Source organism: Gopherus evgoodei, chromosome 6, assembly GCF_007399415.2.
Source record: "Gopherus evgoodei ecotype Sinaloan lineage chromosome 6, rGopEvg1_v1.p, whole genome shotgun sequence".
In the NCBI taxonomy this organism is placed as follows: domain Eukaryota; kingdom Metazoa; phylum Chordata; order Testudines; family Testudinidae; genus Gopherus; species Gopherus evgoodei.
The window spans coordinates 113,396,636-113,415,535 of NC_044327.1; the positions used below are offsets into that span (position 1 = coordinate 113,396,636).

The window sequence follows — 18,900 nt, forward strand, 5'->3', positions numbered from 1 at the left end:
CACCCTGGGGGTGGGGGGATGTCAGGGCTCTGCTCCCCACAGCCCAGCCAGGCTCAGCCTTACCTGACAGCAGCCTGGGAACTGGTGGCAGGGACCGGCTCCAACACAAAGGGCCACAACTTCTTGTCCAGTTTGTCCTCAGTGATGTCTTGGGGGGGGTGGAGGACAGGTCAGCAGGGGCCCAGCAGCAGGAACCTCGGACCTGGTGGCAATGCCAGGCCCCGTTGCGGGGAGGGACTGGGATGGCTCCTCACTGAATGATTGACAGTCCCTGGGGGAGCAGCCTGGGGTCCCCTTTCCAGGGTGGGGCTCGGGGAGTCATCCTCCCATAATGGCTGAGTGCCTGAGCAGTGCCAGTACCTGAGCAGGGTTACAGGAAGGGCCACAGAGCAGGGCCCTCCCCACCGAGCCAGTATGGGGCAGGATGGGGGAAGAGGGACTGTGCTCTCAGGGTCAGGAAGGTTCCCCAGGCCCTGGTGAGCTGGGGGAAGGGGCTGGACGCAGCATCTCAGACCCACATCGGGGGGCTGGCCCAGCCCTCACTCCCTGCCTGATCAGCATGCACTGCCCTCTTGGCACAGCAGGTGGCGCTAGGAGACCAGCCCTGCGCTCCCAGGGCAGACAGCTGACCAGAACGGCCTCTTCTCCCAGAGACTTCCCCATATTAGCAATAAGTTACTCCTGAAGTGCTGCTGCTCTTTTTTCTTTTTCTTTTTTTGCAGATTGGGACAACAGAAAAGCTGGAGCCGGCCCTGGCCATGTTGTAATCATAAAACCATCCCTCATTCATTTTAGCCTCCTGATTACAGACGAGAGAACTGGAGCAGACTCAACCAGTTCATTTCATATTAGGGCACCAGTGCGGCTCCAGCGTGTCCTGCCTTTTCTCTGTGCAGCGAGACATGTGGGGTGGATGGCGTGAAGGAACATGAGCTGCTGGGCCTCTTCCTGCACCTACCAGGAGAGGGATTAGGGGAGAGAGAGCCTGTTAGCCCGGGACCTCCCTGCCCCATCCACATCAGCTGCAGGGCTCAGGCCTCCCTGGAGGATAGTGGGGACCTGCCCATTGTCCAAATAACCCACGATTCCTACACAAGCAGAGTCAGGCTCTAGGACGGTCCCTGTGGGGGGAGGAGACAAACACCCCCATCTTGGGGGGTCCCAGAGCATGGAAGCGAAAGGTCCCCATTAGGGGTGGTGGTTCATCAGGGCAAGACCCTCTGCAGGGAGTTGGGTGCTGGGAAGGGGAAGATAGTCTCGGTTCCAGCCCAGTTAGGGAAGGTTTGTACCTTTTCTCTGCACTGGAGCTACTTTTGGATGATGTTGACAGCAGCCTCCTCTGTAGCCACATCCACCCATTCCTCCTCCTCCTCCTGCTTGTCCTCTCAGTCCTCGTTGGTCCCTGAACCAGGGAGAGAAGGGGACAGGATGACTCCTGCTACCCCTCAGGGGAAGGACAGGGGAATGGTGGGGAGAGCAGGGTTAATATCCCCCCTCACCCCCAGAGACACAGGGCAGATTGGGCCCCACACTTCCCCGTCTCAGGGATGTGTCTTCAGCCCCCAATAGCTTCAGGAGCTCCTAGGAGAGAGCCCCATCCCCTCACTGTCCTGGATTCCCTGGGAGGTGCCTGCCCCCCTGCACCATCAGAGCTCCAAGTGGCAGCAGCTCCCGCTGCCCTGACTCCCAGGTCCCCTTGCTGCTGGGGCAGCTGTGTGCCTACTGCTGGTATCAGTGGGGTTTGCGTCCCCCAAAGCAGTGTTGGAGCGTCTGGGCCCAGGGTGTTACAGACTTACGGCGCGTCTGTGTCACAGCAGCCAGTGATCCCAAAGGGGGCACAAATAGGCAAGGTGACTTGCCCAAGAATCCTCGTCTCCTGGCCCTGTCCAGAGCTCTACCCACTAGCCCACACTGCCTCGGTGGATGGGAAAGACGCTCATGGATCCACAGGGTCGGTGCCAGGACCCCAGCTGGGGAAGTGTCTGGGAGGAAGCCCTTCGCTATGCCAAACCCCAACAGGTATCTCTCATCCTGCAGGACAGGCCACACGGCCTCCCCACCTCCTGAGACTGAACCGCTGGGCTTCACCCCGGGAGCCCTGCCCAGCGAGAACAGCTGAGACAGACCCTGATACAGACGTGTGACAGGGCCACTCCCCCAGTGTCGTGTGACAGGGCCACTCCCCCAGTGTCGTCAGAACAGTCGGGTTTCTTAGGCACCTGGACCCCAGCCCCAGCAGCCCAGCCCACTGAAGGTTAAAGCAAAAGGCCGTTCTGGTCAGCCCAGAGCCCGGCCGAGCTGCAGCGAAACCTGTTTTCAGGCTCCGGGTCTCTCACTCAGGGCCTGTCTACACACTGATGAGCTGCCAAAATCTTAACAACCGGTTCCCTCCTCATCTCACAAGGGGGTCGTGGCCTGCCCTCACCCACTGGGACTCCTGCCCCATCCATCCCCCGCATTCCTTGACACCTTCCACCGGGATCCCTGTCCCACCCACTCCACTTCTCTATCCCGACTGCTCCCCCAGGACCCTTGCCCTCATTCAAACCCCTGTTCCCCGCCCTCTGACTGCCCCGATCCACATCCACCCCCGACCACCCCCCCAAACTCACCTGCCCTCTATCCAACCTCCCTCCACTCCCTGCCCCCTTACTGCGCTGCCCGGAGGTGGCTGGCTGCGCTACAGCCATGCCGCTCGACTGGACCACTGGGTCAGGCCAAGCTCACAGGGAGGCGAAGGTGGTGCAGAGGTGAGCTGTGGCAGGGAGTGGTTCCCCTGCACGCCCCCTCCCCGGTTACCTGCTGCGGTGCGGGCGACTCCCCTGCCCCAGCTCACCTACGCTCCATCTCCATCTCTCTGGGCCTGAGCACCAAGTCGTTGCTTGCTTCTCAGCCCTCTCAGGCTTTCCGCGTGAACAGCTGATTCACGAGAAGCGGGGGATGAGGGGGGAAGAAGTGGGGCGGAGCGGAGGTGAGCTGGGGCTGGGGGTGGGGAGCTGGAGCACTCACGGGATCGGCGCCTAAGGTGCCACTTTTGGATAATGTGATGATGGGGGACGGCCGTTCCCCCTGTTCTCCCCCAGCTACGCTCCTGGGTCACTTCAACTTACCAGTTATTAAATTTAGAAGCCCTTTTAGAACTGGTTCCCGCAAACCGGCACCAGTTCATCACTGCGTCTACATGTAAACCACTGCAGCTGCATCACTTGTGATGCCGCCTTTCTCATATCCCCGAGCGACGCAGTTACACTGACCCAATTGCCTTGTGTAGACCAGGCCTTGGTCTGACCTTGGTCAGTTCTCAGGCGAGAGCTCCCAGGTTCCCTCACTTTATCCTCCAGCTCAAACCTTCCCAACTCTGTGCTTCTCGAGCTGGGGGCCCTTGCTCCGATTCCCTGCTGGGAGCATCCAGCCAGGAGCCGTTGGAGTCGGCATGGTCTTTCTGGCCCCCAGGCTGATCTGGGTTTAATTCCCTTCCTTGAGAGTCCTTCCACACCAGCCCCCTGCCTGAGAAGCCATGCAACAGATAGGGGAAACTGAGGCATGCATCAGCTTCATAAAAGATATTACAAACATTCCCAATTGGTCACAGATGCACAGTTTCCCAGCAGCTTGGCAAAGGCTGGAAGCAAGAGCAGAAGCAACAGGACGGAGAGATCTGGGCAGGCCTTGGATTTTACATCACTTTGCTTCTCCAAGGGAGACAGGATGTCATCATGAACAGGTCTGACTATCAAAAGGAGGCAGCCAGACAACTCTCCAATACCAAATTCTACAGGCCACTTCCCTCAGATCCCACTGAGGAATACACTAAGAAACTACAGCATCTACTCAGGACACTCCCTACACTAACACCAGAAGAAATCAACATACCCCTAGAGCCCCGACCAGGGTTATTCTATCTACTACCCAAGATCCACAAACCCGGAAATCCTGGACGCCCCATCATCTCGGGCATTGGCACTCTCACTGAAGGACTGTCTGGATATATGGACTCTCTACTCAGACCCTATGCCACCAGCACTCCCAGCTATCTCCGCGACACCACTGATTTCCTGAGGAAACTACAATGCATTGGTGACCTCCCAGAAAACACCATCCTAGCCACCATGGATGTAGAGGCTCTCTACACAAACATCCCACACAGAGATGGAATACAAGCTGTCAGGAACACTATCCCTGATGATGCCACAGCACAACTGGCTGCTGAGCTCTGTGCCTTTATACTTACACACAACTATTTCAAATTTGATGACAATATATAACTCCAGATCAGTGGCACTGCTATGGGCACCCGCATGGCCCCACAATATGCCAATATCTTCATGGCCGACCTGGAACAACGCTTCCTCAGCTCTCGTCCACTCACACCCCTTCTCTATCTACGCTACATTGATGACATCTTCATCATCTGGACCCATGGGAAGGAGACTCTGGAAAAATTCCACCATGATTTCAACAGCTTCCACCCCACCATCAACCTCAGCCTGGACCAATCTACACGGGAGGTCCACTTTCTTGACACCACGGTGCAAATAAGTGATGGTCACATTAACACCACCCTATATCGAAAACCCACCGACCGCTATGCCTACCTTCATGCCTCCAGCTTCCATCCCGGGCACATCACACGATCCATTGTCTACAGCCAAGCACTGAGGTACAACCGCATCTGCTCTAACCCCTCAGACAGAGACCAACACCTACAAAATCTCCACCAAGCATTCTCAAAACTACAATACCCGCATGAGGAAATAAGGAAACAGATCAACAGAGCCAGACGTGTACCCAGAAGCCTCCTACTGCAAGACAAACCCAAGAGAGAAACCAACAGGACTCCACTGGCTATCACATACAGCCCCCAGCTAAAACCCCTCCAACGCATCATCAAGGATCTACAACCCATCCTGGACAATGATCCCACACTTTCACAGGCCTTGGGTGGCAGGCCAATCCTTGCCCACAGACAACCTGCCAACCTGAAACATATTCTCACCAGTAACTGCACACCACACCATAATAACTCTAGCTCAGGAACCAATCCATGCAACAAACCTCGATGCCAACTCTGCCCACATATCTACACCAGTGACACCATCACAGGACCTAACCAGATCAGCCACACCATCACTGGTTCATTCACCTGCACATCCACCAATGTAATATACGCCATCATATGCCAGCAATGCCCCTCTGCTATGTACATCGGCCAAACTGGACAGTCTCTACGGAAAAGGATAAATGGACACAAATCAGACATTAGGAATGGCAATATACAAAAACCTGTAGGAGAGCACTTCAACCTCCCTGGCCACACTATAGCAGACCTTAAGGTGGCCATCCTGCAGCAAAAAAACTTCAGGACCAGACTTCAAAGAGAAACTGCTGAGCTTCAGTTCATCTGCAAATTTGACACCATCAGCTCAGGATTGAACAAAGACTGTGAATGGCTTGCCAATTACAGAACCAGTTTCTCCTCTCTTGGTTTTCACACCTCAACTGCTAGAACAGGGCCTCATCCTCCCTGATTGAACTGACCTCGTTATCTCTAGCTTGCTTGCTAGCACACATATATATACCTGCCCCTGGATATTTCCATTACATGCATCTGAGGAAGTGGGTATTCACCCACGAAAGCTCATGCTCCAAAACGTCTGTTAGTCTATAAGGTGCCACAGGATTCTTTGCTGCTTTTACAGATCCAGACTAAGGAACCACTGGGTATCTCGTATGAGAATCCAGGGCAGGGTGGATTTGCAGCTCCCCTCTACTGGGAATGGGATGGGGATGGCACGAGCTATGGCTAAGGCTTAGGAGATCTGGGTTCTAGTCCTGGTCTGACAGACTCCCTGCATGCCTGAGTTTTCCATCTGTAACACAGGCCACCCTGCCTCCACTGGGAGGCTGAATTCATTAGTGAGGTTCCGATACCATGGGGATGGGTGTAGGAGCGCACACAGACAGGAGTGTCCAGGTGTGGAAGAGGCTCTGTGTGTGAAGCTTAGTTCTGTGACCAAACTGCCCTGTTTATAAACAGAGAGATTGTGCTGGGCACACACTTCCCCAGGCAGTGCCTTGGTTTCCCCATCTGTACAGAGGGGATAAGGACACTGGCTTTTGTAGAGCACTTTGAGATCTGCCCACAGCCAGTGTTAGAGAAGGGCTAGGGCCCATAGTCCTCACACAGGGAATGCTATTGTTCTGCCAACTCCTCAGGATCTCCAAGGGGGTCTAGACCCCCCACCCCTCTCCCGCCAGGATCTCTGAGCAGGTTCAAAATCACTCCTTCTTCCTTCTACTTCTCATGTGCTCCTCCCCTATACATCTAAGCCAGCAATTCCACGTCTCACAGGGTGTGAGCAGCAGGCTAGTCCCTGCTGCCCTGTGCTGGCATCAAATCTAGGGCCCTAGAAGGGAAAGGTTCGCCCCAAGCCACGTTGAACACTAAGAGTGGGGTGTCGTACGTCACCGTCCACCCCGTGGCCTGGCTCCTCCAAAGCCCAGCCACCCCTCACCTGGCTCTCGTAGGGAAGGAAGGCCATGTTGATCTCCTTGACTGTTCTGATGGCCTTGGTGATCCGTGACTTCCTCAGCTCCTTGAACAGAGGCTCAGGACAGGCTGCAAGGCAAAGGCAGTGGGTGGGGGTGACAGGTACAGGGCTCAGGAGCCCCAGCACAGCGCCAGCCCCCACAGACAGGGTCAGGACGGGCACAGCAGGGGCATAGTGCTGCACACCTGTGGGGAACCTGGGCAAGCCAGCGGGGCCACACAGGAGTAAACGATGAGTCCAGCCCCACCAAACCAGAGTCACGCCGGGTTCTCGCCTTCTGCAGCATCAGCAGCAAGGAGGGGGGCACAATCTCTCCTATGTAGCCCTTGTCTCACACCCTGCCCTCAGCCCCTCCACAGGGGGAAGTGACCAGACTGTATAACTCCAAATGATGCACAAGGAGGAACGGGGACTTAGGATCCCCCTGCCGCTGGAATGGGGAGAAGCAGATGTGACCCTGACACACTGGGTATTCTGGTGGTGTCCCATCTCACCACCCCAGTTGGGACTGATGGAGCAATGCATGCTGGGAATGGTAGCCAGAGGCCGCCTTTCTGGGTGCATGTTGTGAGCCGTGTTGGCTGGAGGCAGGCCCGTGGAGCAGAAGGGGGGAAGGGATAGGTGGGGTCGTTCGGTCTGGTCTGCTGGGGCACTGGCCTGCTGGCAGATAGAAACCCCACCCCAACCCCAGTGTGTCGCTGGCCAGGCTCCCAGCTGGGGGATCCGCTGCCCCCTGATAGTCACGGCTGATGAAGAAGACGTGAGCCACCTTGTAGTTGAAGGTGTGGGTGCCCTGGAAGTCACTGATCAGAGCCTGCACCGACTGCAAAGTGGGGAGGGGAGTTGTCAGCACCGGCCGAGCCCCCTCCCTGCTGCCCGAAGGGCCCAGCCCATGCCCAGCCCCTGGGGACTCAGGGCCCAGCATGATGCCGTCAGGAGGTGGGCTGGTTTTCACCCCTCTGGCTCTGGGCTCCCTCCCCACCTGGAGCAGGGCATGTGCCCATGTGCCTAGGACAGTCTCAGGGCCCAGTCACGTCTCTCGCTGGCACACAAGTGTCCGTGCTCGGCCACAGACGGGACTTGCCATTGGCCTTGCTGCTGAACTAAGTGGGCTCTGAGCAGTGCCCAGGGAACAGCCGGCCGAGCAGCAATCCCAGGCAGCCGCCATCAGAGCCCGCTCTCTCCCCCGGCGCCACACTGGGCACCTGCAGCTTCGCCACACCAGCTAGCCAGGCAGGGTGTTCAGAAGCTGATTGGACTCTGCAACCGGCCACTGTGACAGGTGAGAACCTGGCTGCCCTGTCCCAAGCCCCAGATCACGGTCCTCTCCTACAGCGCTCCCTCCACGCGCAGCCCCTGCGGGTTCTGGGCTTCACCATGCTCTGCCAGCGCCCCCTGCCCCTGGTCTCCCTCCACTCGCCTCCCTGCTGCAGACGCAGGACCTCCTCCCCCAAAACCCCTGCCTCAGCGATTCTCCTTTGCTTTCAGTTTCAGCTGAGGTTGCCTCTCTCCGCCTGCTGCACCTTCCCATCCAACCCCCATGGGACTGCACGGCGGAGAGGTCTGGGGGACAGTCTGTGCTTCACGTGGCAAAGAACACGAAGCCCAGCTCCGGGGAAGCAGCCTCTTGGGGAGCCCCTACTGGCCCCTTTCCCATCCTGACGTCGTGCTGCGCATGCCCTCGGACAGCGCCACCTCCAGGCAGCACTAGGAGCTACCCCAGGGTCTCCCCTGCTCCCCATCAATCTGCCCCAGGCCCGAGCTCCTGCCTTCTCCACAAGGCTGAGCAGGTAGGGATTTGGCTCCTGGCACTTATCAATGTTTTCCACAACTAGGAGAGAGTAGACACTGGGTGTGGGTCAGCGTGTCCTAGCCACCCGCCCCAGCCTCTCTCCATGGGGATGGGGGGAAGGGAAAGCCAAGGGGAACAGGGATGTTCTCTGGCAACAGGCTGGGGGGTTCCACAGGCTACAATGCAGCAGCCGGTTCGATGTGGGGCCGTGGGCTGCGACAGTACGGAGCAGGGAGGGAACGTCCCTCTGTACTGTGCTGGGGGCACCCCGCTAGAGTCCTGGCTCAGCTCTGTGCCCCTCAACCCCAGGGCTTCTCCACCCTGGAGCAGGTAGCCAGCATTCCCCCTCCCCAGCTAGGACCCTGCCCGCAGTGGGGGGGAGAAGCAGCGAGGCGTTAACAGGAGACTGAGAAAAGCGCTGAAGAGGTTCTAGAAGCTGAAAGCACGGGGCTAAGGGAACTAGACCTGGCTGGGAAGGTACCAATAGCAAGGAGGGCATCTACAGGGCTGCAAAGGGGGATGCAAATGTGAATGTAGACAAGTCAACTCCCAGACTGTGAGGTGTGTCCAAGGGAGAGGGGAGCCCTGGGAGGGGGAGCAGATGGGAGGGAGGGGCCACTCACGCGTGATGCCTTCATCCACGATGTCAGACATCTTGCAGCACGACGAGAGGATGCGCGTGCTGGGGTGGTCCATGATCAGCACCTGGGGTAGCAAGAGGGGAGCTACTCACTGCTCTGAGCCCAGCCGCCCACCATCATCATCCACGGCACAGCCAAGGGAGCAGAGCGACTGCTAACGGCAGAGCCGACGGCTCCCGGCCCAGCCCTTCCACAGCAGAGTGGCAGGGCCGTTACCAAGCCTGCACTTAGCTGAGCTGACTGTGCTAAGGACTGCGTGAGGAGCGACAAGGAGAGCAGCTCCGAGCAGAGTGGCTGGTACAAGATGTAGGAGATGGAGACAAACCTGGGACACCTGGCCATTTGGAATGGTTCCATCCTCCTAGACTGGAGGAGATCAGCCTCTTCACCCAGATGACAGAGAGAGTGCAAGAGGCAGGGACAGAACCCAGGAGTCCTAGCTCCCAGTGCCCTGCTCTGATCCACCACATACCTGCTCCCCAGCCCTCGGACAGAACCAGGAGCAGGGCACGGAGAAATGGAACAAGGGGAGTCTCCGTGTTCCCCTAGGAAAGCCCTGTAGGCCATCAGCCCAACATCTCCACCGCCTTCCTGCCATGCCGAATGTACCCATTGCTCTGTGCAACCCAGCATCCCGCTGCACCAGATCTGGCCACTGGGAAAGCTAGTCCCCTCTGCTCCCTCTGCCGCACCGGCCTAGCCAACTGCTCCACACACCCCAGCCCAGTCCATGCCGGGGGCTCAATAACCTGCCTGCCCAATGGTGCATACTGCGCCCATGCTTGGCGCTCTCCTGCTCCGCCTCCCACTCAGGCTGGCTCACTGGGCCCAGTGGTCTGATCCGGTGTGTGTGTGTGGGGGGGAGGGGGTATAAGGGGCTAGCTGGGTCTGATCCAGCGCAGCAGGAAGGCAGACATACCTAAGCCTAGCTGAGGATGGATGATGGGCTACACAGAGCAGGGATCTGATCTAGCCTGGAAAACCTCGGGTTTCTAATGAATCCCAAGAGGCTGGAGAGGGAGGAGCACAATATATGGATATAGCATATCCCCAGGGGGATACCTGGGCAGCAGGCCCAGCCGGCTTACCTTCCATTCTCTTTCCTTCTTCATGCTGCGAAAGACAACGCTGAGGATCTCTGCGAGAGAAAGAGACAGGGATTAGTGGCGGGGCTCGGACAGGATGGCTGTGCCCTGAGCCAGGACCCACTGGCTGGTGGAAGGACCCCTTGGGGAAGTGGCTCAGAGGCTGCTTTCAGGCCAGCTAGCGATATGCTCCTAGCAAAGCCCCCAGTCAGCGATCGTGGTGGGGTGGTGGGCTAGATGGGCCATGGCTCTGAGCCCCCTTCCTTTCTGCCAGGCCGGACACGAGCGCAGCTGAACTAAGGATCTGGCCCCGTGCAGCAAGACAACTAATCCTGTCCAGCACCTCTTGAATGGAGAGGATCCAGGGACACCCTACTGTGTGTGGGGGACGATAATACGACAAAGACTTTGAATGCTGAATCCTGCACATAGAACCCCTCCAAGGCATGCCCCGCTCAGGGAACTGCCGGGCCTGTCTCCTGGGCCCCTTACACAGCCAAGCTAAGCAATAAGATCGTCAGCTTTTCGGGCCAAGTACCATCTTTTTGTTCTGCCCAGCACAATGGTACCCTGACCCATGACTGGCACTCCTCATTGCTACCATAATACACCTAATAAATAATGTACAGCACCCAGCACAATGGGATCGTGGCCCATGACTGGTGCTCCTAGGTACGACCATAATACACCTAATAAATAATGTACAACGCCTTGCAAATGGGGCCATGGTCCATGACTGAGGCTCCTGGGTGGTACCATAATAAATCTGTTTGTTTTGCTCCTACAAAGCACCGGATTTTGGCTGGCCCCATAGGGCATGGCTCACGGTGAGCAGTGGTCACACACCATCTGATAGCGGTGTTACCTGCAGCCCCTAAATGCCATTCTCTCTGGTGAAACCCCCTCCCCAAATTCTAACTAATGTCAAGGCCAAATTAGGGCATGGCTACACTGGAGAGTTGCAGTGCTGGTGATGGGGTTACAGCGCTGCAACTCACTCTTTGGCCACACTTGCAAAGCACAGCCAGTGCTACAACTCCCTGCTTGCAACGCTGGCTCTACACCTGGTTTGCTTGGGGTGTAGCGATTCCAGCGCTGGTGATGCAGCGCTGGTCATCAAGTGTAGCCACCAAAAGCGCTGTTACTGGCCTCCAGGGTATTAGGAGGTATCCCAGAATTCCTGTCCACAACAAACCGGAAGAATGGCTGAACTCCCATCTCCCCGTAGCTACTTAGCTAAAAAACAAACACAGCTGCTCTTTGCTCCAGCGAGTGAGGGAGCGGAGGCAGGGGAATTGCTTTGGAATGTTCACAGCTGTTTGCTTGAGGAGAGAGGGGAGGGGTAGTGTTGAGCAGCTGCTTATATGGTCTAAAGACTATTTAGGAGTGCATAATTTGCATTTAGTGAATAAGAGACAGGTGGGGGAAAGGCCAAAACTTTTAAAATGATTGAAGGTAGGCACTGTGTATCTTCCAGTCCTTAGAACTTGCAAGGCAGGGAGCTGAGAACAGTGTCAGCTCCAAAAATCCACTCTCTCTGTCTCCCCCATGCTCCCTGTCACACTCCACCCCACCCCCCTCTTTTGAAAAGCACGATGCAGCCACTTGAACGCTGGGATAGCTGCCCACAATGCACCACTCCCAACAGCGCTGCAAATGCTGCAAATGTGGCCACACTGCAGTGCTGGTAGCTCTCAGTGTGGCCACACTGCGGCACTTTCCCTACACAGCTGTACGAACACAGCTGTAACTCCAAGCGCTGCACATCTCCAAGTGTAGCCATACCCTTAGACTCCTTTCCAAAGCGGCTGGGGCCAATGCATTGACCAGACCCCAGGCAGCCTGAACTGCATTCACCAACTGAGCTGCCCTGCCTCCAACCACAACTAGAGCATCCCCAAGGCTGTGGGCCACTTCTGCTCAGTCCCAGTTCTGGGAGCAACCGTGGAACATCAGAACAGAATCCACTTTCCAAGGGTCTTTTAAACCCCAGGTCTGTGATCTGGATTTAGCCACAGGCCCCGTCCACTGCAGCCTGAGCTGGAGATTCAGCCGTGGGTTGGGCTTCTGAAGTAACGCAGCCCTCACAGTGGATCAGGGTGTTGCCAGAAGACAAGGACTAACACTAGAGTGACCAGATCGCAAGAGAGAAATATCAGGACACATTGGGCGAGTGGGGGGGGGGGAGGCAGAGGGAGAGGACACGACAGCCATGGGGGCACAGAGCCATGAGAGGGAGCCCTAGGAAGCTGCAAGAGGGGTTGTTCGGCCCCTGCTGAGCCTGCACTACAAGCCACAGGGGAAAGACTCATGGCCCCAGCTCCAGCCCCCAGTAGAAGCCACAGGGCCAGGGGCACAGGGCTCCAGCTCCAGCCCCCAGCTGAAGCTGCAGGATAGAGGCACAGGTTTCTGGTTGCAAAATCACATGCAATTGTAGGGCAGGGGAGTGAAGGGTCCCAGTTCTAGCTGTGGCTCCAGCCACAGTCACAGAGGGGAGGCCCCCACTCCTGCCTTCAGCCCCAGCTTCAGCCACTAACAGCTGAAGCAAACTACAACACAGAGGTCTGGAATTAGTGAGTCCTGCTGCAGCACCATAGTGTAGACACTTTCTACATCAATGGAAGCGGGCTTTCCATCACTCTAGTAAACCTCCTCCCACTGTGGTGGCAGCTATGTTACTGGAAGAATTCTTCTGTTGACCTAGCCGTGTCTACACCAGGGTCTAGGTTAGCTTAATTACAGTGCTATGTGTTGTGAAAAATTCACACCTCTAAGAGATCTAAGTTGAACTAAATTTTAAATGTAGGCCAGGGCTATGCCAGAGAAAAGAACATAAGAATGACCACACTGGGTCAGACCAAAGGGCCATGTAGCTCAGTATCCTGTCTCCCAACAGTGGCCAATGCCAGGTGCTTCAGAGGGAATGAACAGAACAGGTAATCATCAAGTGATCCATCCCCTGTTGCCCATTCCCAGCTTCTGGCAAACAGAGGGTAGGGACACCATCCCTCCCTATCCTGGCTAATAGCCATTAATGGACCTATCCTCCAGGAATTTATCTAGTTCTTTTCTGAACCCTGTTATAGTCTTGGCCTTCACAACATCCTCTGGCAAAGAGTGACTGTGCGTTGTGTGCATCAGGCTAGTTTGCCATTGTGCCTTTAATACTGTATCCTTGAGAAACTCTCAGCTCTCCTGTACTCCTACTTCTCTTAACATTTCCTCCCACCCCATTTTCTTCCCTACACATTCTGAGTTTGTTGACATCTGCTTTTTTTGAAGTGCACTGTCCTTATTCTATTCTTTCCTTTCTTTAGTCTTCACCTTCACAACATCCCATGGCTAAGAGTTCCACAGATTGACTGTGTGAAGAAATGCTTCCTTTTGTTTGTTTTAAACCAGCTGCCTATTAATTTGGTGACCTCTTGTTCTAAAAACAGAAGAGCTAGTCCTTTCGCCACTAAGGCTGAGAGTGACTTTCTGGAAGGCTCAGGCTTATGGCCCACTTAGGACATTATAGTGACTAAAGCCTAGGAGCTGAGTGCTTAGTACCATGCGTGAGTGGGTCCACTGACTTTCAGTGGGACTACTCACAAGAGTAAAGTTCCTCACCTGTGCATTTGCAGGATCAGGCGTTCAACTATTACCAGTAACTGAACACAAGTTTGTCTAATTAACAGCTTTGCTGAAGACCAGATTGCAACTTGCCCTTGTGCTGGTGCTGATGGAGGCACAAAACCTTTCCCCAATGAAGCCCTGCCAAATGGCCAGCCATAGTCACTGCATTTGAGGGACCACAGAGACTGATTCCTCTCTGCACACCCCAGGAAGAGAAATCTTCTCAAAGAAAGAGAAGAAGAATGACTAGAGCAGGCTAAGCACAGGACTAGGGGTAGCAGGCTTATCTGGAAGTTCATGGATGGATTGTCTCTCCCCATGGTGAAATCCCTTGCTGAGCTCCCATAGGGGTGTTTCAGCTCTATGTATCTACTCAGGACTGAGGTACAAAGATACAATCTAGCCCTTCATAGCCAAGTATTGTAAATTAACATATCTGTTGCCCTTTCATCAATCTGAGCAACATTTCATTCGATGAGAAGAGTGACATGGCGCCTGTAGAAATCATTAGCACAGAGTGTGTGTTAAAAAAAGAGATGGCAGTTCCTTCAGTGCACTGTGCTACTACAATCTTGTTTAGAAGAATATTACATTAATGACAGCCAATGAAAGTATGGAGAGTCACAGATTAGGACGAAACATAAAAGAGAAACGAGGGTGCAGTGGTTAAGATGCTAGCATAGGACTTGGGAGACCCAGCTTCCCTGCTCCATCACAGACCTTGGGTAAGTCACTTAAGGCTGAGATCCTCAAAGGTAAATAAGCACCTAAGTACATTGATTTTCATGGGAGTTAAGTGCCTAAATACCTTTGAGGAGCTGGGCCTTAGGGAACTGATGCACAGAGAGGCTATCTATAAAATGGGGATATTAGCACGACCCTGCCTCTGAGGGGAGTTGTGAGGATAAATATGTTAAGATTGTGGAGAAAGTCCAGAGAAGAGCAAAAAGATGATTCAAGGTCTAGAAAACATGACCTATGAGGGAAGATTGAAAAAAAATGGGTTTGTTTAGTCTGGAGAAGAGAAGACTGAGAGGGGACATGATAACAGTTTCCAAGTACATAAAACATTGTTGCAAGTAGGAGGGAGAAGAATTGTTCTTCTTAACCTCTGAGGAGAGGATAAGAAGCAATCGGCTTAAATTGCAGCCAGGGCGGTTTAGCTTGGACATTAGGAAAAACTTCCTGTCAGAGTGGTTAAGCACTGGAATAAATTGCCTACGGCTGTTGTGGAATCTCCATCATTGGGGATTTTTAAGAGCAGGTTGGACAAACACCTGTCACAGATGGTCTAGATAATACTTAGTCCTGCCTTGAGTTCAGGCCACTGGACTATATGACCTCTGGAGGTCCCTTCCAGTTCTATGATTCTATGATTGTGAGGTGCACAGATACCACAGTAACGAAGGTCATAAAAATACCCAGGACAGTTTACCAAAGTCCAACAGGGAGCATTAATAAGGCTGTAAATCAAATTTACTATATTTTTTCCATGTGTGAGCACAATAAAGTGTTGTAGTTGACAAACTAAAAGAAAACAAAGGAGCAGAGATTACAACCTATCTAGAGTGTCATGTATTGCAATAGACATGGGCACACATTCAAGTGTCTGAGATATGCACAAATATTAGATAAACTTTATTCTTCAGCAGTGTAATAAAGCCCAAGCATTGCTTCTGTCAGTGTGTAAATTATGGGCCATCTCCAGGCGTCATTATATTCATGGAGCACCTATTGAATTCAATGAGAATTTTGCATGTGAATTCGCCCCTTAATATTAAGATAAACCCAAATCTGTTGCAGTGCAGGCAGGGAGAAAGGCAAGTGGCTTGGTGCTGGCCTCGCCTCCCCGAGCCCACCCCACTCCCTTCTCTGCAGGTCCCCCCCTTTGGCCGCCAGGTAAGGTTTCACACCTCCTTGGCCCAGAGGGATCTACCAGGGGGCCAAGTGAGTCCCAGCTGGGCTTACCTGTTGGAGCAGCACCCAGGAAGCATCCAGCAGGCAGGTCCCTCCTTCTGGCTCCTAGGGTCGCGTCGCTCACACAGGGGGGCTCCCTGCCCGCTGCCTGCTGCCGGCATCTACAAGCCCACCCTCGCTGCAGCACGCTGCGGAGTGGAGCCCTCCTCGCCGCCTCTCTATGCCTGGGGTTGCAGCCAGGGCTGCGCTCTGTCTGCAGGCTCCTGCCGGCCGGCAGGCTGGGGCGTGGCTCTCCCAGCCCGGATCTAGAAGCCCTGCTGCAGCACGCAGCGGAGAACGCCTGGCTGCCTCTGTGTGCCCGGGGCAGGGCTTAACTCTGCAGCACGCCAAGAGCTCCGCTGCGCTGCCCCAGGGCCCAAGAGGAAGCGGTGAGTGGCGCCGGCAGCGCCGGCTTGCCACGGTCCCCCCGATATCGGGACAAAGTGCGCCCAGACAAATGTAAGGTTGGGATGGGGGACAAGTCCCCTAAAATGGGGACTGTCACGTCTGGTCACCCTAACTAACACATAGCAACTACCACCTCAGCGACCAGCATGCACAGGGCAGCAGAGGACATGCTGATCGAGTGTCAGGCTTTAACTTGTTCTCTCCTACATTACAGCTAGAGCAGGGGTAGGTAGTGATTTTTCAGGGGCACTCACACTGCCCGGGTCCTGGCCACCAGTCCGGGGCGGGGAGGGGCGGGGGGGCTCTGCATTTTCATTCACTTTTAAATGAAGCTTTTTAAACATTTAAAAAACCTTATTTACTCTACCTACAACAATAGTTTAGTTCTATATTATAGACTTATAAAAAGAGACCTTCTACAAACATTAACATGTATGACTGGCACATGAAACCTTAAATTAGCGTGAATAAATGGAGACTCGGCACAGCACTCCTGAAAGGTTGCCAACCCCTGAACTACAGCCTAGGTCGGCTCTGCGATGGGGCTGGGCTGAAGCATACTGCTTCATTATGGTACAAATTGGCTATGACATCATTTTTCTCCTCGAGCGCAGACGTTACCCGTTCTGACAGGCTGTTTATAATGCTAAATGTACTAGTTTTTGGAGGGTGTTGGGGAAAGGAGGGGTGGCTCAAGATGGAAGTTTTGCCCAGGGCGCAAAACATCCTTGCACCAGCCCTAGTGGGAGTCACCTTGATTGGGAGGTGGGAGCCCTGTGCTGGGGGGCTGGGGGCAGTGCAGAAGGGTGGGAGGGGCTGAGAACAATGCAGACCCGGGACCTGTGCTGGCGGGGGGTGAGGGGGGAGCCGGAGGCATTGTGGGGCAGGGACCCTGGGGTGGGGCTGGGGACTGGGGCAGTGCAGGAAAGGGGCCTTGAGTTGGGGGGCTGGGGAAAGTGTGGGGCAGGACCCTGGGTTGGGGGCAGTATGAGATGCGGGCCCAGGGCTGGGAAAGCTCTCGCCCTGTCCCTGAGCCAGGCCAGTCTGACCCTGGGGCTGAGCTCCAGGCGAGACTGTGGGAAAAGCCTTTGAACCCAGCAGGCGCCTGCTGATCAGAGACACTCATCCGGCCCTTTTGGGTGGGGAGACTTGGCCAGTCCCTGTGGGAACAGACCCTGGGGGCCAGGGCAGGGAAGCTGGGGAGGCCTGGACTCCCCCTTTACCGAGGGGCTGTTCCTGCCAGGAAGGTTGAGGGGATGAGGGGGAGGGGTGGGGATGTGGCAGGGGGCACAGAGATGGGGACTTGGGGGTGGGGATGACTGGGGCATTTGAGGGAGAAGGGTGTTAGGGGTGAGGGTGCCAAGAGTTATTTATGCTCAGAAGAACCCTGCTAGCCCAGTCCTGGGCTGCCCCCACCCCATAAGTCTGCCAGTGCCCAGTCCTGGGCTCCCTCTAGGAGTAGGGACTGGGGCACTGCACAGGGACAGCAGGGGCTGCGGGTCAGGATTGAGGAGCACTGGCAGAGCTGGGGGGAGCCCAGTGTGGGGTCCAAGGGAGGCTTCTAGACTGAGCCAGGGCACTAAATCAAGGACCATATAAGGCCTCTGGTTCCTGCTGCCCAAGGAACCCCCAGCCCTGCTGGGACCAGGGCATGGAAGAGCTACTGCCTGTTGCTAATGATTAAGCCAAAAGAATGTGTCTCTCCTGCAGAGGGGCAGGGGTACCTCCCAAAAATCCCCCCCCCCAAGCTTCTGTTAGGCCTGAATAAAGATATAGCAGACAAAACCAGGTATGCCAACCTGACCAAAGTCAGGCTAACAGAGGTTTGTGGGTAATCCCTGAGTGGAAAACACTGAGAAGCAGCAGCATGTCTCACAAGCGCTGGGAAAAAGTAAGATAAGAGAGAAGCTGCACTCCTGGCATAGTACCAGATGTGCTGTGTTCAGGCAGCTCCTTCGAAGAACTGATAAGAACCCTAGTTTCCCAGCCTCCTTGTTTTCGCTCCCTGGTTTTGTTCTTTGTTTGTTTTTAACTCCCCTACATTTCTAACTTTAGGCATGCATGTATACTAAGGGTATGTCTACATCTACAATTTTGCAGCGCTGGTTGTTACAGCTGTATTAGTACAGCTGTATAGGGCCAGCGCTGCAGAGTGGCCACACTTACAGCAACCAGCGCTGCAAGTGGTGTTAGATGTGGCCACACTGCAGCGCTGTTGGGCGGCTTCAAGGGGGGTTCGGGGAACGCGAGAGCAAACCGGGAAAGGAGACCAGCTTCGCCGCGGTTTGCTCTCGCGTTCCCCGAACCCCCCTGCAAACCGCAGGGAAGGAGACCTGGTTGCTCGGGGATTCGGGGAACGCGAGAGCAAACCACAAGGAAGGAGACCTGCTTGCACGGAGGTTCGGGGAACGCGAGAGCAAACCGGGGAAGTAGACCAGCTTCGCCGCGGTTTGCTCTCGCGTTCCCCGAACCCCCCTGCAAACCGCAGGGAAGGAGACCTGCTTGCACGGAAGTTCGGGGAACGCGAGAGCAAACCGGGAAAGGAGACCAGCTTCGCCGCAGTTTGTTCTAGCGTTCCCCGAACCCCCCTGCAAACCGGGGAAGGAGACCTGCTTGATTACCAGAGGCTTCCTCAGGTATGCTGGGATACCTGCTTATTCCACGGAGGTCAAGAAAAGCGCTGGTAAGTGTCTACACTTGATTACCAGCGCTGGATCACCAGCGCTGGATCCTCTACACCCGAGACAAAACGGGAGTACGGCCAGCGCTGCAAACAGGGAGTTGCAGCGCTGGTGATGCCCTGCAGATGTGTACACCTCCTAAGTTGCAGCGCTGTAACCCCCTCACCA

At 55.2% G+C, this 18,900-nt stretch overlaps 1 protein-coding gene across 2 annotated transcripts in view; it reads right to left on the minus strand.

Moving 5' to 3' along the window:
- Positions 1–699: 699 nt before the first annotated feature.
- LOC115653287 (syntaxin-binding protein 2-like) overlaps positions 700–18,900 on the minus strand; it is a 31,372-nt gene continuing 13,171 nt past the window's right edge. Inside the window, exons 3-9 of one of the 2 annotated variants that reach the window (XM_030566342.1) lie at positions 10,073–10,122; positions 8,967–9,048; positions 8,321–8,382; positions 7,296–7,374; positions 6,516–6,619; positions 1,290–1,402; positions 700–954 (exon numbers count right to left, since the gene is read on the minus strand). In XM_030566342.1, the coding sequence (XP_030422202.1) occupies positions 849–954; positions 1,290–1,402; positions 6,516–6,619; positions 7,296–7,374; positions 8,321–8,382; positions 8,967–9,048; positions 10,073–10,122 (596 nt within the window). In that variant the 3' untranslated portion in view covers positions 700–848. Of the gene's footprint in view, positions 957–1,289; positions 1,403–6,515; positions 6,620–7,295; positions 7,375–8,320; positions 8,383–8,966; positions 9,049–10,072; positions 10,123–18,900 lie in introns of both variants that reach the window. The other variant, XM_030566343.1, reaches the window with a different exon arrangement.